The sequence below is a fragment of the Drosophila obscura genome, unplaced genomic scaffold (assembly GCF_018151105.1).
Source record: "Drosophila obscura isolate BZ-5 IFL unplaced genomic scaffold, ASM1815110v1 contig_216, whole genome shotgun sequence".
NCBI lineage: Eukaryota > Metazoa > Arthropoda > Insecta > Diptera > Drosophilidae > Drosophila > Drosophila obscura.
Genome location: NW_024542808.1, coordinates 286,809 through 312,378, shown reverse-complemented (window position 1 = coordinate 312,378; position 25,570 = coordinate 286,809). Strand labels below are relative to the sequence as shown.

The 25,570-nt window shown below is 41.2% G+C and overlaps 1 protein-coding gene across 4 annotated transcripts in view; it reads right to left on the bottom strand.

The window, feature by feature from the left end:
• LOC111074873 (unconventional myosin-VIIa) overlaps positions 1 to 25,570 on the bottom strand; it is a 348,050-nt gene that overhangs the window by 169,614 nt on the left and 152,866 nt on the right. For 3 of the 4 annotated variants that reach the window (XM_041594218.1, XM_041594219.1, XM_041594220.1), the window contains 4 exons: positions 23,265 to 23,784; positions 20,987 to 21,099; positions 17,225 to 17,465; positions 14,935 to 15,570 (listed from right to left, as the gene is read on the bottom strand). In XM_041594218.1, coding sequence (XP_041450152.1) covers positions 14,935 to 15,570; positions 17,225 to 17,465; positions 20,987 to 21,099; positions 23,265 to 23,784 — 1,510 coding nt within the window. Of the gene's footprint in view, positions 1 to 14,934; positions 15,571 to 17,224; positions 17,466 to 20,986; positions 21,100 to 23,264; positions 23,785 to 25,570 lie in introns of those variants that run through there. The other variant, XM_041594221.1, reaches the window with a different exon arrangement.

The window sequence follows — 25,570 nt, the reverse complement described above, 5'->3', positions numbered from 1 at the left end:
TTTGAGCCAATCGCTAAGGCCACAAAGGAGGAGCTGCACTGCGAGGACCACTTTGTCAACCATCACACTCGATTACCCTGAGGGGAATATTATGTTAGCTTGCCCATGAAGCGAAGTCTGGAGTCCTTGGGCGATTCCTACTTGCAAGAAAAGCGACGGTTGGAAAATTTGGAGCGCAAGTTCGTGAGTAATCCAGCTCTATATTCCAAATATTCGGCATTTATGAAGGAGTACGTGTCCCTTGCCCCCTGCCCTTTTGGTGCCCAAAGAAGATAGGCACAAGTGCAGATTTCTTGCCGCATCATTGCGTCATTAAAGATTACAGCTTCACGACATAGATGAGAGTCATATTCGACGGCTCTGCAGCTACCACATCTGGTCTCTCTTTGAATGATCTCCTTTTGTAAAGTCACACCATTCAAGCCAAGCAGTTTCACACTCTCATCCGTTTTCGTTCATTTTGCATTGCTCTTACAGGTGATATCGGTAAAATGTAAATGTGCGTGCGTGTGCGTGCGTGCGTGCATATTGTGGCAGGACTCTCTTGACGATGACATACAGATCTGCAAGCTAAACATTGTCCCCTATGGGACTAAGCCTGCTTCGTTTTTATGGATGAGTCGTCTTCATATCTATTGGGTTCGGAAACCATTCAACAGGACTTCTACGTGGACGATATTATATCTGGAGGCAATTACGTCGAGGAAGTGCTGGATATTATGCGTCAGCATCTGGGAACCCCATAAGGACAAGTTCTTGTTTACGTTTACCCCACTAAGCGTTCGGTATTGTCAACCATTGCACGGTGCTATGATCTTATGGGATTGATTGGACCCACATTGACAACAGCGAAAATCATCATGCAGCACATGTGGAGAGACAAGCTGCATTGGGATGAAAGTCTTCCTCAGCCACTGGAATCGGCTTGGGCTGAGTTTTGCAAGGACTTCGCTACTGGGGGTCACGCTACATTTCCGCGTTACATACTTCAACTTAAGGCAAGGTTTGAGTTGCATGCCTTTTGTGATGCCAGCCTATGGGGCTTGTATCTATGCTAGTTCCTTTAAGGATACCGCTGATGAGGTACATTTGCTTTGCTCGAAGGCTAGAGTTGCACCATTGCAAACCCTCACGGTGCCTAAGCTTGAGCTATGTGCAGCGTTCCTATTATCCAATTTACTTCGCGAAATTGGAAAAGTGGATACCTTCGACTGCCCGATCCATTGCTGGTCGGATTCAACTTTGATACTGTCTTGGTTGCGAGAGGAACCATCCAAATTTAACGTGTTCGTGTCTAACAAGATTTCTGCAATACAGCAACTTACGAGGGGCATGGATTGGAGCTATGTCCCAAATGAAATGAACCCGGCTGACATTCTGTCAAAGGTAGCAGTGCCTCAGGAGCTCTTGCAGTCTAGTTTGTGGATGAATGGACCTTCTTTCTTGCAAGGCGAAAGAAGTAGCTGGCCTGAACGTTGTTCGCCAGAACTCAGTCTTCCGGAAATTAGACATCGAATTTTGCTGTCGTCTGAGCGTGTCGACATCTCGCTTTCGTTTAAGCACATTAACTCATTCGGAGTCATGATGCGCATTTTTGGATATGTTCATAAGTTCGTCAGTAAGAAAAAGTCACCTGATCTCACCTGAAATGCATCATCTGCTGCTGGTCCAGACCTCGTCTTGTGGAGCACATAATGGCTGACCTACCGAAGGATCGACTGCAGAATTCGCCTGCATTCAGCGTCACTGGAATCGACTACTGCGGTCCCTTCTATTACGAGCCAGATGGGCGCACTCGAACGCCTACAAAATGCTACATCAGCGTCTTCATCTGTTTTGCAACAAAGGCCGTTTTGTTGGAATTAGTGAAGGACCTCACAACTGCTAGATTTTTGAGTGCCCTCAAACGCTTCGTTGCCACGCGCGGCATTTGGTCGGACAATGCCACCAATTTTGTGGGCGCAAGGAACGAGTTGGAGGACCTTTGACGGCTGTTTATGAGCTAGAAGCATCGTGATGCAGTTCATAATCATTGCATCAACAATGGCTTCAATTGGAAGCTTATCCCGCCTCGCTCACCCCACTTCGGGGACTTGTGGGAGGCTGCAGTGAAGATGGCCAAGCAGCATTTATATCGTTCCCTGGGATTGTCACTCTTTGTCTTTGATGAGCTGCGGACATTGGTCTGCCAAATCCAGGCTGTAATAAATTCTCGTCCTCTTTTCGCAATTTCAGAAAACCCTGAAGATCTTGGCATCCTTACACCAGGACATTTTCTAATTAGTCGTCCGCTGATGAAGTTTCCGAGCCAGACGTTACGAATCTAAACTTTAACAGACTAGATTGCTGGCAAAGAGTCGCCTGTGCTAAGCAGATCTTTTGGACGCGTTGGAGTTAGGAGTATTTGACTCTTCTCCAACAACGTGTCAAATGGCGCACACCGCAGCCATCGAACCAAGTCAACGACATCGTCTGTATCAAGGACGAAAACTTGCCGCCTTTGAAGTGGCCATTAGCACGGGTGATCGACGTCATCGCTGGAGCTGATGGGGCTGTGCGAGTTGCCATCCTGAGAACACCATCTGGAACCTCTCGTCGAGCTGTCAATAAGCTCTGCGTCCTACCCGTTGAGGATCCTGTTAAAAGCCCTGGTCTTTCAACGGGGGGGAGTATGTTATGTAATGTAAATGTAAATGTGGAGTCAGAGTTGCCGAAAAAGCTCGGCAGCTTCCAACAGTATCCTTAATGTCACTGGCGGCAAAATACTCAACACCAATATTAGCAGCTAATAAACTTCCCAGCAGCAGTCGTGCTTCTAGGCACATTGAAGTGCTGCTACGCGATAAAAGAAGGCTTTGGCGAGAGTGGCAAGCCAACAGATCACCTGCCTCGAAAGAGCGGCTAAAAATAGCCTACCATCTACTAAGCAGAGCCATAAAATATGAAAGAACCCGTGCTCACATATCCTATATGGACCATTTCTCTCCAACTAGAAAACGATTCCCACTGTGGAAAGATAAATCAGGCGTATGCCCACCAATCGAGAGTGAATCACCTTTACATACACAAGCAGCAGAGTGGGCTCGCAGCAACAAAGAAAAGGCAAATACATTTTCCGTCCATCTAGAAAACGTCTTCAAACCACACCCAGCAACAAATAACTTTCTGCTCCCACCAACCAAAAATCCCGAAGCAACATTATCCAATCAGGAGAACCCACAAGGTCATTAAAGACCAAATCTCAAAGCAAAGGAAAGCTCCGGGCCACGATTTCATCTCCCCTAAAATGATCATAGAATTGCCGAGCAGTGCAGTATATTTCCTTGCTGTGATGAATCGGGGCTATTATGCTCAAGAATGGAGGAAATCAGTCATCACAATAATCCATTAAGCCGGAAAAGACAAGTTCATGTAGACCTATCAGTCTAATGCGTTCCCTTTAAAAAAAGCATGTGTTTCGTCATGTCGTCGTCTTAGTCAATGTTTTATGTTAAGATTATTTTTGAATTGTTTTGAAGTCTAGTGTAAGTAGGCTAGGGCAAGGCGGGAGCGCAATAAAAGCTCGCTCTTTCGCTCAAGGCGAATTCGCCCCGCTTTGCCACCGTAGGTTAGTTAGGCATAGAATGAAGTGTAATGAATTTTTAGAATAGAATCGTTGAAATTGAATTCGATCGAGCGCACCTACATTATTTCGTCCCCGCTTTTAATAAATCTTTACGCCACCCAAGTATTTCGGTTTCGTTAATTAGAAAAACTATTCTAAATTTTCATGGCGCCCCCGGGTGGACGTAAAGAATAAATAAAAAGGCAACAAAGAAAAGTGACAGTGACACAGTGTAAAAACAGTGTAACAAAAATACGCCAACATTAGTTATAAATAATATAACTAATTAATTCTATATTATAGAATAAAAAGTATTGTATAGTTGCCCGCGTCGTGTGTGTATCAAATAACAAAAGACTTGCCAAATCCATCGTGTCGGCCGCGCAATACCCTCACCGCCTGTTGCTGATCGTGGCTGCTACCCTGCCGCCATACCTGCTGCTTCACCGTTGCTGCTACCCTGCCTATACTTGCTGTTTCACCGCCATACCTGCTGCTTCCCAAACAGACCCCGTAGCTGCAACCTAGAAGACCTATGGCCCCTTGTGATTGCACGGACTGCAAGAGGAAAGTGGCAGCTGGACTTAAAGATCCGAACGCAGAGCCTGAGGTATTTGTGCAAAAAATTGAAAGCTAGAGCCGAAGACATACATAAATACATATATAAATTGTCTTGTGCTGGAAAAATTGCACCTCGCTTTCAATTCTTGGCACAGCCGTATGATATAGTAGAGTTTGATTTGCATGCATTTAATTTATTAGTGCACATACATAAATATATAACACCATATAACACATATGTACAAAAACCATACCATACTCTATTTGAACCGCTATTTGGACGCACAATTATATATATATCGTTTACCGCAATCACTGTCGCCCCCCCCCCCCTTTCCCCTCTCGTTGTGTGAAATTCGCCAAAAAGTTGGTTCGTTAACCCAAGCCGCGGTGTATAACACTTACTTCCATACATACATACATACATACAAGCAGCTGCACCGGTGCATTCTTTTCGTCTCTCGCTTTCGCTTATCCACCGTTGCTTGCTGTGTATTTGGTGGGAGAATTTCGTTGCCGCGCTTGATCAAAACGGAGCGCCAAGTGACGCGCTACCCTGTTTTTCGAGGGTATATTGTTTTTCTTGTCACTTCGCAAGTGACGCGCTACCCTGCATTCTTAGGGTATATTGTTTTGGCTCTCAGTTGGAAAGTGACGCGCTACCCTACATCTTAGGGTATATATCTTTCGGCTCTCACTTGGAAAATTACGAGCTACCCTACAGTGTGAGGGTATATCGTTTTGGCTGTCACTTGCAACCAACTATACACCTCGTGCCTCGACATTCAATTATTGTCGTTCTCGATTTTCGTTCTTGTTCGAACATTTATTATTTCTTTATCTACAAAAATATTGGTTTTCGTCGCGTAGATTATAAATAGTAAAATGGCACAAGAAAATAAGTCTGTTCTCGATGACTTAAAAAGTAAGCTCAGAAACCGAGTCAAAAGCATTCGCCGCTTAGAGGATCGTTTAGAGGGTGGGTCGATTCCATTGCAATTGACAGAGCTACAATGCAGACTCGATGTTCTGAATTCTGCTATTAACAAGGCCAACCTATTGCAGGAGCAAATAGAAGAAATTGATAGCAAAGATGAATTTGGAGCCGAGCTGGAAGAAATGGCCATTGTAACCAAGGCAAAGATAATGTCGCTTATCGATGCCTTGAAGCTAACAAGCGATCCGCCGCCCTCGGTATCAGCTTCTACAGCCCCAACTCGTGCTCGACTTCCGAAATTGGCACTACCAAAATTTAGTGGTAAATATTCGGAGTTTAAAAATTTTATTAGCCTTTTTGAGACTCTTGTTCATAATGATGAGAGTATACCGGTGATCGAAAAATTTAATCATTTAATTTCGTGCCTCTCTAATGAAGCATTAGGAACAATAAAGGCGTTCCAAGTCACCGAGGCCAATTATGCAAAGGCCATGGACAGCCTAAAGCGAGTATATGACAACGAATGTCTAATATTCTCGAACCAAATCTCCGCACTGTTTAATCTGCCAAAAATCTCGCAACAGTCCGCATCGTCCCTAAGAAGCCTCATCGATACAGTGTCATCGATCTATGGTTCATTATTATCGATAGGAGACGATACGAAGATTTCGAATGCAATGCTCATTCATCTCGTTTTGAACAGAGTCGACCCAGTGACTAGACAGAAGTGGGAAGAACAGCTTGACTTCGAAAAGTTGCCGCTTTGGTCCGACTTTGAAAAAGTTTTAAATCGTCGATACCAGCATTTGTCTGCGGAAGAGTCGACAAAGCCAAGGCAAGAAAAAGTCATGCCAAGCAAGTCGCACAATCGCAGTTCATTTGCTTGTTCTTCCACTCCCCCCAACAGTAGAGCTCAGCGAACATGCAGCTATTGCAATTCGGGAGACCATGTAGTGGCCAACTGCACGCCATTTTCACGTCTCTCGGTTATGCAAAGGTTCGAGTTCACAAAGTCTGCGTCCTTATGTATAAATTGTCTGCAAAAGGGTCACACTGTTGTAAGATGCAAGGTCGCCAAATGTCGAGTTTGTGGCCGCTCACATCACACATTGTTGCATCGATACACAGTGACTGATAATAGTCTCGCGTTGCCGCCACCCCCAGAGAGTTCGTCTCCTCCTTTAAATCAGGACCACCCTTCCACCTCTCATGCTCTGCATGCGACTTCGTTGGACAGGGTGATTTTGGCTACGTCGATCGTAAGTGTCAGAACAAAAAATGGTGAACACATTTTGGCCAGAGCTCTCCTTGACTCTGGATCCCAAACAAACTTCATCACGGAAGACCTCGCCCACCGCTTACAGATCCGTAGAGAGGAGTCGTGTATTACCTTGCTTGGTATTGGTGAATCCAATTCTCAAGTAAAGAATAAAATACACACTGTGGTGAAGTCGCGCATAAATGGTAGTGAGTTCTCCTTTGATTTTTGGATCCTGAAATCAATTTCAGGTTATCATCCTGACCAGTCAGTTAATGTAACTGATTGGAAAATCCCAGAGAACCTACCACTGGCAGACCCCTATTTCTACAAGCCACAAAGAATAGACATGCTGATTGGAGCTGAATCATTCTTTGAGTTATTAGCTGTTGGTCAAATCAAGCAAGGTCCTGACTATCCAACTCTTCAGAAGACCCTTCTTGGCTGGGTTGTTTCGGGAAAATATGTTTCCAAAAGTTCTGCCCCCCAAACGGCAAACAGTTTGAGTTGCAGTGAAGAGCTGTTAGTTTCCATTGACAGGACCTTGCAAAAATTCTGGTCACTGGAAGAAATGCCATCTCCAAAGAAAATTATTTCGCCTGAGCACACGTTATGTGAAAATCACTTTCGGAAGACGACTCAGGTATTGCCATCAGGTCGGTTTGAAGTAAGGCTGCCGTTTAAATCAGATCCAAATTGTTTGGGCAACTCCTTTGAGGTTGCTAAACGGCGGTTTTTGTCGCTCGAAAGAAGATTGTCTCGTGACCCTGAGTTGAAGAAAATGTACTTGGAATTCATGGAAGAGTACCTCTCCTTAGGTCATATGTCACCGACTGACAATACGGTTCCTTCTACTCCACACTACGTAATTCCACATCAGTGTGTCCTTCGGCCCCAAAGTACGTCCACCAAGCTTCGCGTCGTGTTCGATGCGTCGTCGAAGACGTCCTCTCAGGTGGCCTTGAATGAGATTCTGATGGTCGGACCGACCATTCAAGAGGAATTATACTCAACACTGCTCCGCTTCCGTCTGCACAGGTTCGCCCTGACTGCCGATGTGAAAAAGATGTATCGCCAAGTGATGGTGAATGAAGCGGATAGGCAGTTTCAGATGATAGTGTGGAGAAGAGACCCATCTGAGTCCTTGAGATTATACAAGCTTAACACCGTGACTTATGGGACTGGACCAGCCCCTTTTTTGGCTATCCGGTGTTTAAAAAGGTTGAGTGAGTCTGTGAAGCTATCATTCCCTAAAGCTGCTGACGTTATTGGGTCCGACTTTTACGTTGATGACATGTTGACTGGTGCTGCATGCGTAGAGGAGCTAAGGGCAATTAAGTCCGAAGTATCTCAGGTTCTTCAGACCGCAGGGTTTGAGTTAGCGAAGTGGTTTTCGAACTCACCTGAAATCACCGCATCTGAGAGCACAGCAAAACCCATAACGATCTCGGATTCAGAATCGACTAAGGCGTTAGGAATCTCATGGTTGCCTAAGGAAGATGCCTTTCAGTTTAAAATTGACAATGAAGTCATGGGTCTCCGAGCGACAAAACGGAACATACTGTCGGTGACATCGAAGCTGTTCGACCCCCTTGGATTGTTAAGTCCTATCGTCATAAAGGGCAAGATCCTATTGCAGGAACTTTGGCTTAACAAACTAGATTGGGATGAGTCGATTCCGATGCATTTGGAAACAGCATGGAATATGTTGAAAAATACACTGTCTCAATTGGAAGAGATATCCATACCTCGGTTTGTGTATTCCGATCCGATGTCACCGATCCAAATACATGCCTTCGCTGACGCCTCCATGAGAGCTTATGGAGCGTGCGTCTATGTCCGTAGCAGAACTGCAGAAGGTTTAAAAATATCATTGTTGACTTCAAAGTCCAAAGTAGCGCCGCTCAAGACCAAAACGCTCCCACGGCTTGAGTTATGTGCCGCTCACCTTCTCGCGGATCTCTGTCACAGAATCAAGCCCCTATTAAAGGTCCCTATCGAACGAGCTGTTTATTGGTCAGACTCTGAAGTAACTCTTCACTGGATTCGGTCGCATCCATCTTCGTTGTCGACGTTCGTTTCGAATAGGGTGGCTGAGATTCAGGAGTGGTCAGATGAAGCTACGTGGCGGCATGTCCCTACAAAACAGAACCCTGCAGATATTGTGTCAAGAGGTTGTGACGTCAAAGAAATCGTCCAGTCAATCTGGTTTGAAGGACCATCATTTTTGAAGGATGAAGAAGAGACCTGGCCAAAAAACCCTCATTTCGAGCCTACAGAAGATGTCGAGCTGGAGAAGAGGAAGAACGCGGTCGGGCTGACCGCTGCGGTAGAAATTTCGGATTTGGTAGATGTCATCGAGGGATTCTCGTCACACCTCAAGCTGCTTAGAGTGTTTTGTTATATGTTCCGCTTTATAAAAAAAATGTAAGAACCCGAGCATAACGTTTGAAAAAACGGTTTCACCGACCGAGTATGATGAAGCCTTTCGCAAAATTGTTGAAGTTATCCAACATCACGAGTATCGTGAGGAAATCGAGAAAGTTCGGAAAGGATCTAGAATTGGTCCTAGTCTTCAGCGGTTGAACCCTTTCATCCATGAAGACACTGATACTTGGTGTACTTTTTCGTTGTTGAGAGTAGGGGGGCGACTAGCTAAAGCTCCTATATCATACGATGCCAAGTTTCCGTTGCTTTTGACGAAGCGTTCGCAATTCGTGCGGAGCTATGTTCGTCATCTGCACCATATCAATTTTCATGTCGGCCCACGAGCACTTGTGAGCATCCTTCGACAGAGTGTTTGGATCGTAAACGCTCAGGAGGTCTGCAGTCAGACAGTTCGATTGTGTATCCGCTGCTTTAAATGCAAGCCTCGACTGCTGACGCAACTGATGGGAAATTTACCCGCAGACCGGCTCCGTGCTCTCCGCCCATTTTCAATTTGCGGCGTTGATTTTTGTGGACCCGTCTCGCCGACATTGAAAATTCGAGGAAGGCCCCCATACAAGTCCTATATCGCGCTTTTTGTTTGTTTTGCGTCCAAAGCGGTTCACTTAGAACTTGTATCCGACTTGACCACTGACTCTTTTTTATTGGCTTTCCAAAGGTTCGTTGGGCGCCGAGGATAACCCCAGATCGTCCATTGCGACAACGGGACGAATTTCGTCGGAGCGAGCCGCCACCTCAGCGCTCTGCAGAAGGCGCTCGAGGACGGGGCGGACGCAGTTCGCGAATTCGCGTCAAGAAAAGGATGCGAATTTGCGTTCATACCGCCTCGAGCGCCGCACATGGGAGGACTCTGGGAGGCAGGTGTCAAGTCTGCGAAGAGCCTACTCCTACGGGCGGTAGGCAGCGCGCTCTTGACCGCCGAAGAGCTCGCCACAGTCCTCGTCGGGATCGAGGCCGTCCTGAACTCCAGGCCGCTGGGAGCCCTCAGCCAGGACCCCAGCGACGGCGAGGCACTCACGCCCGGGCACCTGCTGACAGGCGCCCCCCAGCACTGCGGCTCCGGACCAGGAGGGTCTCAGCTGCTTGCGGCGATGGCAACTTGCCTCGTCAGTCAGGCAAGCGTTCTGGCGGCGATGGTCCAAGGAATATGTCCTGGGACTTCAAATTCGGGGCAAGTGGCACCAGCGGAAACCCGACGTCAAGGAGGGAGACCTCGTCCTCGTGGCCGAGGACAACATGCCTCCACAGGAGTGGCTCCTCGGGAGGGTGATCGCCACGCACGCCGGGGAGGACGGCATGGTCAGGGTCGTCGACCTTAGGAGGAGCGATGGGGGCATTTTTCGGCGGGCCATCCACAAGTTGGCGCCGCTACCAATGTGTTGAAGCCGCTCAGGCCTTCAACGGGGCCGGTGTTTCGTCATGTCGTCGTCTTAGTCAATGTTTTATGTTAAGATTATTTTTGAATTGTTTTGAAGTCTAGTGTAAGTAGGCTAGGGCAAGGCGGGAGCGCAATAAAAGCTCGCTCTTTCGCTCAAGGCGAATTCGCCCCGCTTTGCCACCGTAGGTTAGTCAGGCATATAATGAAGTGTAATGAATTTTTAGAATAGAATCGTTGAAATTGAATTCGATCGAGCGCACCTACATTATTTCGTCCCCGCTTTTAATAAATCTTTACGCCACCCAAGTATTTCGGTTTCGTTAATTAGAAAAACTATTCTAAATTTTCAGCATGTAACCATTGAGCAAGTAAACCGCATAACCTCTGAGATACGAAATGTATTTGAAAGACGGGAGTAGTGCGGAGAATCTGGATGTCGTCCAGGCTTTCGACCATGTTTGGCTACCAGCCTCTTCCTTAGGCTGCGGCCGTCGCTGCCACACCTCCTCCTTTTCCTCTGCCGGTGTGGACTGGCCCCGGTTCTCGGGCTCCGGCGTCGTATGGGAAAGCTGCCACAAGCCCTCCTCCTCCTCTTCCGCCCGTCGTAGCCGCTCCTGCCACTTCTCCTCTGCCGGTGTGGACTGGCCTCGGTTCTCGGGCTCCGTCGACGGAGGGGGAGGCTGCCACAAGCCCTCCTCCTCCTCTTCCGCCCGGCGTAGCCGATCTTGCCACTCCTCATCTGCCAATGGTCGTGCAGGCTGCGGCGTCGGCGAACATCCGTCCTCCTCCTCGGCGATCAGCTTCGCCTCTTCTCCTCGGCCCTCTGCCGCGCATTCTCCCGCTGTTCCGCCACGAACCGCTTCAGCACACACGTCCGGTGGTGCTCGTCAGCCTCCCGCAGGGTCTTCTCCGTGGCCTCCTTGGCCACTTGCTCCGCCTCCTGTTCGGCCTTCAGCTTTTTTGGCCAACGCCTGCGCGCCCTCCCAGACCTGCTGCGCTGGACCACTGCCGGCCCGATCCCATTATCCCGCCTCTCTTCCGCGCTCCGCCATTCTCCCTGGTAGCGACCCTCTGATCACGACTCTCTCTCCGTTGCCCAGAGACTAAGAGAGCCCCCGGCTAATTCGCCGTTATCCGGTTATCCGGATAACCCGGATAGCCCTTAACCACTTAGGGTCCATGCGTGTGAGGATACCATTCCTCACAAATCATTATTTTTAAGTTGAATTTTTTTTGATAAAAAATAATGATTATATGTAAAGTTTGCTAAATTATTCAAAAATAATAATAAAAATAATTTAAACGAGAAGGAACGTGTGAGTCGCTTCTGGGGACGCGACTCTACTTATACCCGTACTCAGTCAGCATATATATTTTTGAGCATATGATTTTTTAGAATTTTAGAAGAAAAAAAAAAATTTTACATTTTACATTTTTTTGCTACATCTGCTATCTACATCTACATAGTCTATTCTACATCTAACATGTAGATTGTACGAGCCCCGACCACTATTAATTCGTACGGCAAGCTTTTTTAGCCATATGCAATGTTTAACAGACGATATTTTCAATACTAATGTAGATAACACATGCGAACTTATTTTTCTCTGAAGATAATTTTATTCTCTTAACATTAGAAACAAAAAGTTTTGTTGTACTTCAACAACAACAATAATAACAAACATCTTTGAATGCTTTGCCTAACATAAGAAATTGACCACTAATTATTCGTACGGTGCGTTCAATATTACGTTTTGATTAAAAAATTTTTTTAATATTAATATTGTATACTCCTGGCCCACAACCTAGTTTAAAAATTGGCATGTTCTTTTGAATGACCCCACACTCTTTTTATTAGCTGAGTGTTCTTTTCATTACATTTCTTTGGCCTCTCACGCATTTTACACGCTTTGGCATCACATCAAGTTTTGGTATTCATCGCAAACTTTCCTCTTATGAAAATTCTGGGCATTGCTCACTGAACGCGGCAGAGTGTGCGAGCGAGAAGGAAAATTGAGTTGCGTTGTCGTTGGCGGGAGGGGGGAGGGGAAGCAACTGAAAATTAATTTCTTCATTCTGGCTATAATTATGATCCGATCTGATTCAGATTCGGCAGTCTTGTAGATATGGTCATTCTCTACGACTCTGCGTCTTTAGTTTTATCGTATCTTTAAAGATGTGCCTGCTATAGATTTTCGTCTTTTTTTGAGGGGCGGAAGGGGGCGGGGCGAAATTTTGAAATACACTTGTAGCAGTGGGATATCACATAAGACTGGAAACCAAATTTGGTTGCCCTAGCTCTTATAGTCTCTGAGATCTAGGCGCTCAACAAGACAGACAGACGGACAGACGGACAGACAGACATGGCTATATCGACTCGGCTATTGATGCTGATCAAGAATATATATACTTTTTGGGGTCGGAAACGTTTCCTTCTCTGCGTTACACACATCCACTTTTACCACAAATCTAATATACCCCTTAACTCTTTTTTGAGTACGGGTATAAAAACGTAAAAACGTAATTACATTACCATGTAATTTAAAAAATATAACTTATAATGATTACACTAGTCAACACGATTTTTCCTCAAGGAACAAAACTAACTTTTTCTTAAAGATTTGGGGCTTAGAAATGGTTTGATGATATTTTTTTTTTTTTATGGCAGAACTTTTTTTTGAAGAATTTTCGAAAACTGGTATTTTTTTTTAAAGCTTTTTTCAGAGGTAGCGCTTGTTTTTTTCACATAGCTGTAGTATCTTACGTCCGGTTGTAAAGAACTTTGATATTTTGAAAAGATAATTAAAACAGCTAGAAGTGAAGCCCAAACACTTTGTGATTACAGCTGACCGTCTGGGAAATATAAAGCATTGAAATGCAAAAATTATGATTTTTGTGCGGTATTATTTACGAAATTTTGACTTTAAAAACTCAGGAAAAGTCGAAAAAAAATTATATCTTGTGTTTTTTATTTTTTTGTGTATAGGTGCATTAATTTTGCGTCGTTTAAGGTATCGCTCATTAAAATCTATGGAGAGACTTTGGAGCTAAAATTCGTTAACTAAACCTAAAATAAGGAAAAAATTAACAAAAAATACCTTTTTGATGGTTGGGAGCTCAACTGCCCATTGGGAATTGGGATCGCGATCAGGTATCAAATGTACAACCCTTTTTCGTTTGCTTTGTTCCCAATTGGCAGTTGAGCTCGCAACCATCAAAAAGGTATTTTTTGTTAATTTTTTCCTTATTTTAAGGAAACACAAGATATAATTTTTTTTCGACTTTTCCTGAGTTTTTAAAGTCAAAATTTCGTAAATAATACCGCACAAAAATCATAATTTTTTCATTTCAATGCTTTATATTTCCCAGACGGTCAGCTGTAATCACAAAGTGTTTGGGCTTCACTTCTAGCTGTTTTAATTATCTTTTCAAAATATCAAAGTTCTTTACAACCAGACGTAAGATACTAGAGCTATGTGAAAAAAACAAGCGCTACCTCTGAAAAAAGCTTTAAAAAAAAATACCAGACTTCAAAAATTCTTCAAAAAAAAGTTCTGCCATAGAAAAAAACCATAATTCTTTAAAAAATTTTAAATTCCCATATCTATCAGAAAAAGTCGGTTTGGATCCTTGAGGAAAAAAAAAGTTCGATTTTGTCGAGTAGTGTTACAGTCCCTGGTTAATACTATTTGATTACTATGTGATTACTTGTTCTGTACAGAAGTAATATTCTACAGAACACACGTAACTTTGTTGGTATACAGCTAAAAATATACTCGAAATACAATGTTGGGCATTTCAATAACAACACATAACTATCTCAAAACATTTATAAACAACAAATCTACATACCGTAACGTGCTTTTACCATATTTACAATTTCAGTTTATATTTAGGATCGAGTTAACATTCAAGCAGCAAGTTGTTCAATGTTTCCCAACTTTTTTATAACTCAAAGCACTACTGAATCAACTTACTTTCAAAGCGATTAATGGTAAAAATGTTCTAAAATTAGTTTTTTTTCTATTTTGTTATTAAGAAATCGAAAAATGAAATGAAAACCGCATTAAAATATTTAACACAAAACATATTACATTAATGCCAACATTTTTTCTTTTTTCTATAGTGGGGTGTAGTGTTTTTTTTTTTCGGAGCTTTTAGAAAAGTTTTCGGCTACAGTGTGAGCGCGCCGAGCCCTTAGCCTACATATAGCCAAACTGTTTTGAATAAACTATTTTTTACTACGAAACATTACAAAATAAATCGAATGAAAATTCGATGCAAATGCATCGAGCGCCTATGCCCTTCGGTCTGTTGGTCTCCCTGTTGTAACACGGTTTTGGTTTCAAATGTCGATATGACAAAAAAGTTGGATTGACATCTATTCTGAATCACTCAATCTGCGTTTTTCTATTAGAGTCCAAAACATACTTAAATATTTATTGAGGTTAGAATGAAAGTACGAACCAACTTTAAAATGCTGACCTATGATTTTTTATCAGCGAAATTCGTATATATTATCTCTTAACTTTTTCAAATAGACATTTCCTGTGGGACTGAATCGAATGTTACAATGCCACTTAAAATAACGATAGCGATCAAAAATCACTTTAAATTAATAAATCTCGATGCAATCTCCAAGCCAAGCCTTTTGTTTAGTCAAAATTATTTCTTTATGCATGTAACTTTTAGTTTATAGTTGTTAGATATCAAGAATTTACAATAAACGAAAATGAGAATGTACTTACTCGAAAAATATTACAGGCCAGAAGAACATTTTCTGGATCAAACATATGAATATGTGATGTTGGAATTTTATCAGATTTCGAAAATACAATCATTTCACTTTTGGGAATTGTGTCTGAATTTTTCTTTCCTTTTCGAGTTAATGTAGACATTAGTGTACCATCAAGTAACAGTTCATGTGGATTAAAATAATTTTCAGCAAACTCTGCCATATTGTAATGGGAATCATCGCTAAATGTCTCTTTTTGACTTTCCCCATTGCAGTGTAGCTCCTGAAGTTTCTTTTCCACTCTTTGTTTTCTCCTTTGTTCTCGTTCATCACCAATATGAAATTTAACCAATAAAGGAGACAAAGGTATACTAATCTCCTTCTTTCTTTCTTTATTTGAATTCGTCGAACTTGTATTCGTCGAATTTGTTAGATTAATTGCGGCCGTTCCTATATCCACAGGTTTTACAGCTTCATATATTGGTTCAGGCTTTAATTCACTTTTAATAGTATTTATTTCACTTGTAGTTACAGGTGGTGGCGGTGGTGGCATTGTTGGTTCTGGAAGTGATGGAACGCCTTTACTAGTTATGGATTTTCCCTGCTCATGTTCAACAAGAGCTGACTCCTTTTGCATACAGACTTCTATCTAAAATTAAAAAAAAAAACCGCGATATATTAGTTTTTTGCAATGATTTATCTATTTACTGAGAAAAAATATATGCAAATTACTCTCCAATGTAAAATATCGTAGCTGAGAGAAAACTTAAAGTACGTAAATAGGGGTGAAAGTAGTGTTTTGTTGAAAGGTTCGGAGGCTTGATTTAGCACTGGCGGATCGGAGTCAGGATCTGCGGTGATCGATAAGCAGAATTTATATATACCTCTACAGTAACCAAGCTAAATACATCTTTGTTTTTTTTTTGTTTTTTTCTGGGGGCGTAAATCGAATCAATTTTAAAAACTTTCTAATCCTGGTCTGGAAAGTGTGCGTTGCTTTTTTCAATATTTTTCAATTGAGCTGTGCCTCATGAACCGAAGAATAAGTGGTTCTTAATTACTTTAGTTAGCTAAATAAACGCTCTACTGATTCTGACCTAAAAGGAATGGTCAAAAATATCCTTAAATCAATTTCCATATTTTTATAATATGTATGGTGTTAAATCTAAATTATGAATTACTAGCGGACCAGCGCGCTTTGCTGCTTACTAAATGAATTTAATGTTTAGGAATTCATCGAAATTACAAAATTTTACTTTTGATGTAATGACATATTTTACATCAAATGTTCCGTTCTACAGAATGACACAAAATGAAATGAAATAGGCGTTCAAACACAAATTTTGTGGATTTTTTTGTATGGAAACAATGCCACATACTCTGGCTATCATTTAAAAAAACCGCATGCAATTTGGTGCACGCGTTGCAGAAAAATGAAATAGATTTTTTTGACTAATTTAAAATTTTTGAGGAACATAGGTAAACATTTTCTTTTATAAAAACCATGCCACTTGCTTTGGCTACTAATGTATACTAATTTATAGTATATATTTACACAATTTCAAAATAAATGAATTTTATCTACATTTTTGTTTAAAGCTTGGTATACAATACTTCGGAAACAAAGGAAACATAGGAACATACATAGGAAAAGAGAGGGAACGTAGTGAGTCGCTGCTGTGGCTGCGAATCTATTTTTATACCAGTACTCAGTCAGTATATATGTATGTATGTATGTGAGATTTATGTAGAATTTATATATATTTTATTTTTTAACATTATTTTTCTACATCTGTCATCTACAATGTAGATTCCACATCTACAGATTTTTTTCCTTTGTGGGGGCGGAAGTGGAGGGGCGAAATTAGGAAATACATTTGTAGCAGTGTGATATCACATAAGTTTGGAAACAAATTTGGTTGCTCTAACTTTTATAGTCTCTGAGATCTAGGCACTCATCGAGACGGAAAACAAGCCGGTACTTTATGGGGTCGGAAACGTTTCCTTCTCTGCGTTGCACACATCCACTTTTACCAAAAATCTAATTTACCCCTTAACTCTTCAATTACGGGTATAAAAAGCCACAAGCTTAATTGATTTGATAATGGTATCAAAATAATGTTTTTGAACCAATAAAACATATATATATTTTTATTTTATGTTGAAATCTTCGAATCTCGTATAAAATGCTATTTACTTTTCATCGGTGAGAAAAATTTCGGACTATATATTTTTTTGTTTTTCAAAGTGTTAATATAGTTATTGATAGTAGCATAGCTAAACGAATAAATATGGTTACTTACTTCTTCGTCAAGATCTTGAACTAAATGATTCATTTTGTTATTTATTTCCTCGATGAGTGGGTTTGGGGGTGTATTCTCTGGAACTTCACTTAAAAATGCGAATATATTGTCTAAATCCACAGTGTCTTGCAAGTTTGACAGTTCCTTTTCGGGATCATTATTGTCCACCAATAACTTAGTCACGGATAAATGTACATTTTCGGACATATTGGCCAATACATTAATTTCGTTTTGCACCATCCTGAAATATATTAAAATAATTTGAAAGATTTTATCATTTTATCGTATATGTATTTTCAACGAGAAGGAACGTGTGAGTCGCTTCTGGGGACGCGACTCTAATTATACCCGTACTCAGTCAGTATATATATTCTTGAGCTTATAATTTTTTAAAATTTTTAAAATTGAAAAAAAAATTTTACATTTTACATTTTTTTGCTACATCTGATATCTACATAAACAATGTATATTCTACATCTAACATGTAGATTGTACATGTTCCATTTAGATTCTACATCTCCTAAGCTAGGTGTTTCTCGCGACCTGAACGCGGCAGAGTGTGCGAGAGAGAAAGAGATAGGTAGCGGGTCTCTGGCAGGAGGCGGCGGAAGAACCAACAGAAAATTAATTTCTTCATTCTAGCTATAATAATGATCCGATCTGATTCAGATTCGGCAATCTGGTAGATATGATCATTCTCTACGATACACGTTTAGAGTATCTTTAAAATTGTGGCTGCCACAGAATTTCGTCCTTTGTGGGGGCTGGGCAAAATTTTTAAATACACTTGTAGCAGTGTGATATCACATGAGTCTGGAAACCAAATTTGGTTACCCTAGCTCTTATAGTCTCTGAGATCTAGGCGCTCTACAAGACGGACAGTCTCACAGACAGACAGACGGACAGACAGACATGGCTATATCGACTCGGCTAATGATGCTGATCAAGAATATATATACTTTATGGGGTCGGAAACGTTTCCTTCTCTGCGTTACACACATCCACTTTTACCACAAATCTAATATACACCTTAACTCTTTTTGAGTACGGGTATAAAAACAACAGTTTGGAATGTTTACTGTCGAGGCACGTACTCTCTTCTAATACGATAAAACCTTGGTCAATTTATATGAATACATAGAGATAAAACATGTTGATGGAATTTCTTTCCCGCAAGTATGAATTTACCCAATTTTGGCAGCTTTTTCTTCGTTCAGTGTTCTCTTCCAGTGTTCTCTTGCTTTTATAACAATTTGAATTTTAACAGATTTTATTTGTGAACAAACACAGAACAGTGTAAGTGTAGAGAATGTACACCAGATGACCAGGTGATCTGGTCGTCCATTTTCTCTGTGAGTGTCAATTACGAACAATTATCTTTGATGATTAAGTTCAACCCGTCAACTCGTCACGCAATTGCGGATAAACATACTTTTATTTTCTTGCTGGATTTTTTCGTCTGTTATTTCTGCTCTACTATTTCGCATGTTTCTTGCATTATTAATTCGGCGGGCAAAATGCGCCACCTTGCTCCTTTAACTGTAACACACACACACAAAGTAATCAAATTACTGTTCTTACTGATCTCAGGAGTCTGGATACAATCTTTGGTTACTCAAGCTTTTATAGTCTTTGAGATCTAGGCGCTCATCGGAACGGACAGACGGACTGAGGAAAAGAAGGAAAGACAGCCATGGGCTTATAGACTCAACAATCAGACAATCATCAAATTTGTTGTTTTTGTTACTATTATTATATTATTGATTATTCCAATGGAAACTGTCTGATATTGAGAAATATTGAGAATGGTTTGCAAAGAACCAGAGGATCAGATGTTCATCGCTTGCAAGGGTATGTTTAGGTTGGATCTGAGATTTGCTATATGCTGATCATATATGCTAGCTGTCATATATGTATGCTAGCTGTCACATAGAACGTTATCAAAAATTTTATATATAGAGTAATTTAGTTTCCCCGGCTTAGGCTCTAAGGATAAATACGTAGTTATAAAGTTCATAGAAAATTTAATCCATGTCTTATCGCTATTAAAATGTTCTTTATACTTTCTCGTATTCCCTCTTACCTTGTTCGAACAGAACATATGCACATTAGGATGGGCCGTGATTACCAAATGTTTTAAACTTGAATCGTCCCGAATCTCTTGAAAGATTAGAAAACGACGTCGAAAAGAAACTTTGAAATCGGTTAACGTTTGACCCTCGCACATCGAGGTCAAAATATTCGCATTTCCGCGAACGTACGTTTGCACGATATTGCTGCACAAACAAGATAGAAACAAGAACTTTCACCGTTTACTACGATGCTGCGTTTTTCGTTTTTATACCCGTACTCAAAAAAGAGTTAAGGGGTATATTAGATTTGTGGTAAAAGTGGATGTGTGTAACGCTGAGAAGGAAAATTTTCCGACCCCATAAAGTATATATATTCTTGATCAGCATCAATAGCCGAGTCGATATAGCCATGTCTGTCTGTCTGTCTGTCTGTCTGTCCGTCCGTCCGTCCGTCCGTCTGTCCGTCTCGATGAGCGCCTGGATCTCAGAGACTATAAAAGCTAGCGAAACCAAATTTGGTTTCCAGACTTATGTGATATCACACTGCTACAAGTGTATTTCAGAATTTCGCCTCGCCACCTTCCGCCCCACAAAAGACGAAAATCTGTGGCAGGCACATTTTTAAAGATACGATAAAACTAAAAACGCAGTATCGTAGAGAATGCCCATATCTACCAGACTGCCGAATCTGAATCAGATCGGATCATAATTATAGCCAGAATGAAGAAATTAATTTTCTGTTGCTTCCCCTGCCCCCTCCCGCAAACGACAACGCAACTCATTTTCCTTCTCGCTCGCACACTCTGCCGCGTTCAGTGCGCGAGCAACCCCTAACGGAGGAGATGTAGAATCTAAATGGTACATGTAGAATATACATGTTAGATGTAGAATATACATAGTATATGTAGATGTAGATAACAGATGTAGCAAAAAAATGTAAAATGTAAAATTTTTTTTTTTTTTATTTCTAAATAATTTTATGCTCAAAAATGTATATGCTGACTGAGTACGGGTATAAGTAGAGTCGCGTCCCCAGAAGCGACTCACACGTTCCTTCTCGTTTTTTTTACGGTGAATTTTTTTAAATTAATTTAGTAACAGTGGGATATCACAAACAAAATTGGTTTGCTAAGTTTTGAGAACTAGACGAAAAGCAAGATAGACAGAGACTCGGCTATTGATGCTGATCAACAATATATATACTTTATGGGGTCAGAAACATTTCCACAAATCAAGCAAACGTTTGACAACTCTGAAAAGGCCAACTTCGTACAACATTACTAACGTTTTCCGATCGTGATTTACCGAGCCGAGGTCGCTTTTTCTAATGTTTTTAATAAGTTTTTCCTATTCGGGTCGGAGACAAACTTAAAAATCAAAAATTTCCGAGTCGCGGTCGCTTTTTTCATAGTTTTTTTAAGCTTCTTTGTCAAACAGGATGGAGAAAAATTCAACAAATCAAATACCATGAAAATCGGTCTATCTGTTCGAAAATCGTGATTTTACGAGCCGCGGTCGCTAGTTCCATAGTTATGCTGTTAACCTGGATGGAGACTAATTCAAAAAATCGAATACCATGAATATCGGTCCAGCAGTTCTCCAGCTATAAGCGATATAACGGACTCGACTTTGTTTTATATATATATAGATGATATGTAATGTTATATATAGTGCAGTAATTTATAAATACCTCTCACAGTCTGCAATAGCATCTGAGTGAACTTCAGAAACTTTATCAAATATTTGATCACGCCGTTTCATTTCCTCATCTACTTGTCGCATTTCCCTTAACGCAGCTGCTACCTGTGAATTAAACAGTGAATACACATTCATTACAATATTGATTACAATCAGAATTCAATTGCAGCTAATGATGATTTTTAACAATTTAATTTTGAAAAGAGAGGGCACCCGGTTCTAAATGGTCTGTGTGTTTATACAAGACATAGTGCTGAGCAAGGTGGATCGTTTGCATTCAACATTCAATGACTCTTGATCTAAGCACATAAACACTTCGCTTTCATAGTGAGACGGCAGACCATAAGGAGGGGCTATAAGGTTACCACCTTTAACCCAGCAGACTTCGCTTCCAATATGTACATCCCGCGGCCACCTTGCGACGTCTCTGGAGAAGCCGACATGGTGATGAAGGCAGTGACGCAGGCGTGCGATGCAAGCATGGTCCGGCGTTATAGCTATCGGTACCAGCACCAGCCTGTTTATTGGTGCCTACGTACCCGATGGAAGTACCGGACAGCACGGGGCAGGGCAAACTATGAGCAACTCCCGGCTGACTATGCGGAGGTTCGAAGGGACCTTAAGATAGCAATACTGGATAGCAAGCGGAAATGCTTTCTTGACCTATGTGATGCAGCGGAACAAGATATATGGGAAAGTGACCTTAAAGTGGTGCTAAAGAAAATGAGAGCTCTTAAACCAAAAACACCGGCAGATGCAAGTAAAATGCAGGGTATATTCGAGGGTTTGTTCCCTAGAATGTTCAGTAGCTTCTACAGTAGATGCTTTGCTGAGGGAGTATTCCCGCGTAGATGGAAGGTACAGAAGCTTGTCCTGATCCCCAAACCAGGCAATCCGCCCGATGAGGCCTCATCGCATAGGCCGATATGCCTGTTGGACAACGTGGGCAAAATTCTTGAGTGGATTATTTGCACGAGACTAGAAGCAGCCATAAAACGGGGAGGAGACCTATCACCAATATGGGTTTCGCAAGGCACATTCGACAGTCGACTCGCTAGCATCAGTGGTCGACATTGCCTCGAAGGCAATCGGAGTCATACGCTGAAAGGGATGTGCAAAGAAGTACTGCATTGTGGTAACCTTAGTCGTAAAAATCGCATTCAACTCTGCCAAATGGGCCGTCGAGTCATCCGGTACCTCGGAGTTATGCTGGACACACGCATTTGCTTCTCAATCGGGTAAGCAAAAGAGCGGCTAAGTTAGAAAGAGCATTAAACAGCATAATGCTGACCACCAGAGGACCGAAACAAGGTCGACGCCTCTTGCTACAAAATATGCTGAAGGCAACATAGAGGCATGGGAGGGTATCCTATCTGCCAAGATGGGTCCTATTTACCTGTCCGAGGATTGCAACCGAGAGAAGAGAGATGGAAGAAGTGTTTGGACGAAGACTTACAACATCAACATTAGTTGGTGCAATGCAGAAAGACGCGCAAAACTGGAACGCAGTGCGCAACTTCGCGAGCGTAGTAATGCCTAGACTGCGCGAGGACGAGAGAGCCAAAAGATAGCAAACAGAAGGGGCGTAGAGCGTCCGCCCGGCGATGCAATACCTAACAGTCGTTCCGTAGGGCTCCCTGGCAAGAAACTTTTTATCTCTCTTCGTACCTATTCGTTATCTATTAACTGTTTGTAATATATTTATATGTACCGAGCCTTGGCTCCACCTTTCCTTTAATTTAAAGCTACAATTCAATCAAATCAAAGCTATATTAAAAAGAGGCATATAAAAAATATTGTTCATTGACTGTACAAGTCTTAACGGAATTAAATTACAGTCGAGCTTGTGTTTTCTAATGAACTGAGAATGTAAGACCGGGATTCGACGATATCGGAAAAAATCTTGGAAACTCTCCTATTCTCGAGATGAGGATGCTTATCCAACTGGTTTCTTCATTGATATATGAGTTACTTCGCTAGTATTTTCACTTTCCTATGTGAACAAGCAACCAACCGCGACTGGCGGTCTGAAGCGTATAGTATGTTTTGTCATGAAGTATGATGGTGAAGTCCTCGATAGATAACGTGGGATACAAAACGAAAACTGCGATTTTCGTCAAAATCAGAGGCAACCTTTGCCAGCACACATGGTCTATACAGCTCAAAATAATTTTTTCAGTGAGCTATTCAAATTTAAACAAAATACAAAAGCAACTGCGAAGGTATACAGAAATAGTTGGATGAAAATGGTTTAGCGACATCTCTCTTACCTCTCGAGCGAAAACTCCTCGTAATCGACTTTGTATTACAATTGCACTTCGTCGCATTCTTATAAAACGAATTCTTAATTTCCATCCTCTATATGCGTGTTGTATTTTAAGAGCAGCCATTTTAATAATTAAAAATGATTTAAGGCAGTAAAACCTTTTCCAGTGTTTTTGTATTATGATTGCATTATTAAAAATTAAACTCTTTCGTTTTTCTTCCAAAGGCTCATATGCAATAGATCGAAGAAAAACCTTTGACTTGCCGATTTGCCATTCAGAGTTGGGAACATTAAGGTTTTCTAATATATGGTCAACATAATTACGGGTGCAGGAATACGACTTATTTTGCATTAGACACTTATACTTTATAATAAAGTCTGTAATGCTTAAATGAACCGGAAATCCTTCTCTTCTTATTCGAATAATATCCAAAACTCCAAGATATTTTAGTTGATCAAGAACTAAAGAGTCATTGTAATTATTTGCCATCTTCAGTGTATTGGGTTTTATACAACGAACATACCTGTAGAGTGAAGAAATTAATTGAAAATAATTATATAAAATAAATTAAAATAGTTAATTTTATTGGTTTTGTAGGTTTTATTTTTTATAAATGCAGGTTCTAATTTGTTTGTTTAAATCTAAGCTGACAAAGAGCAATTTCGTTTAGCATGTATATTACAAAATATTACCTTTACATCGAAGCCTTAAGCCTATTCCAACCAAATTCAATCGAAAGTCACATTTTGATATCAAAATAAACGTTAAAACGTTGTGAGTCGCTGCAGTTACCGCGACTCAACTTTTATAACCGATATCCAGACAGTATACTTATATGTTTTCTAATTACGATAAGCCACACCATTTTTCCGCTTCAAGCCATACAAATTGGGGTTTATTTTATTTTATTTAGTTATTTTTTATAGATTTGAGGCTGACAGTTTTTTCGTTTTTCTGTATCAGAATTTATGTTTAAGGACTAAAACTTTATTAGTTTTTAATGCTTTTTTCAGAAGTAGCACGTTTTTTTCACATAAATTAATTACGTTACATCTGGTTGTAATGAACTTTTCCATTCTAAAAATGATAAATGCAGCTATAAAGTGTGCCTGAATAATTTGTAGCTTCAGCTTATCTTCTGGGAAATATCAAGCTTCGGTTTGGGTTTCAACGCTCGCCGATGCAAATGTTTCTGCGATATATATATATATACATTACATTATATGTATACTTAGTATATATCTACTAGAGATATTCATGCCTCGGTTTGTGAATTCCGATCCGATCATACATGCCTTTTCTGACGACTCCGTGAGAGCTTATGGAGCGTGCATCTATATTCGTAGTAAAACTGCAGACTGCACTTTCGTTCGTTCTCTTTCGTAGTGACCAGACGTGTTTTTGTTTTGCGGTCCGCATTTTCCTTCTGTTTAACTTTAACAGCCGGTGTTTTTTATCTATAATTTAACTCTCTTACTAACTTACATTAAAATCATACTTTTACCGCGGGTGCATGCCTGATAATTGTGTAAAAACACAACTTATTTAATAAATTTTGTGCGTCGGTTTGTCGTGTGTTTGTGTTGTGGATTTTCGTAAGTACGCCCTCTCATTACATTAAGCCGCTCTTTGTCGTAGTTATTGCCATCTATCTCTCTCTCTATCACATAACTCTCAATAACTGTTCTTTCGCTCTCGCTCTTGTAACTTTTTGTGCAGTAACGCTCTCACTTATAAGCTGTTGCTAACCACTTCTCTCTCCTCTTTTTTTACCGATTTCCTTTTAAGCATTGCAGTATTCACAGTGGTCTGATTGCTATTGTTTGAATTTTTTCCAAAGAAAAAACAAAATGTGTGTTCTGGACAACTTACCCGTACTGTCATATATACATTATTGGTTAGTTTTTATTTTTTTGTGTCATCATTCAGTTATTTCCTAACAGTGTCTAGTGTACCATTCATTTTTACTTCTCCTTTTCGGGGGGCCCGCCCCCAAAACGAAGGGGGGGGGGGGGGGAAAGAGAAAAAGAATTGGTTTTGGGTTTGGGGGAGGGGGGGAAGGGGAAGCAGATTTCGCTTTATTCTGGCAGTTTATGATCCGATTTGTGGGGGCTGGGGGGGGGGGGGGGGGGGGGGGGGGTTGTGGGGGGGAGGGAGCGGGAGACGGACGACGTGGCTATTGACTCGTTGATGCTGAGTTTGGGGGCGTTTCCTTGCACACATCCACTTTTACCACAAATCTAAAAAACCTTAACCTTTTTTGAGTACGGGTATAATAAAAGACATAAATATGGAATTTTCTGTCGTCT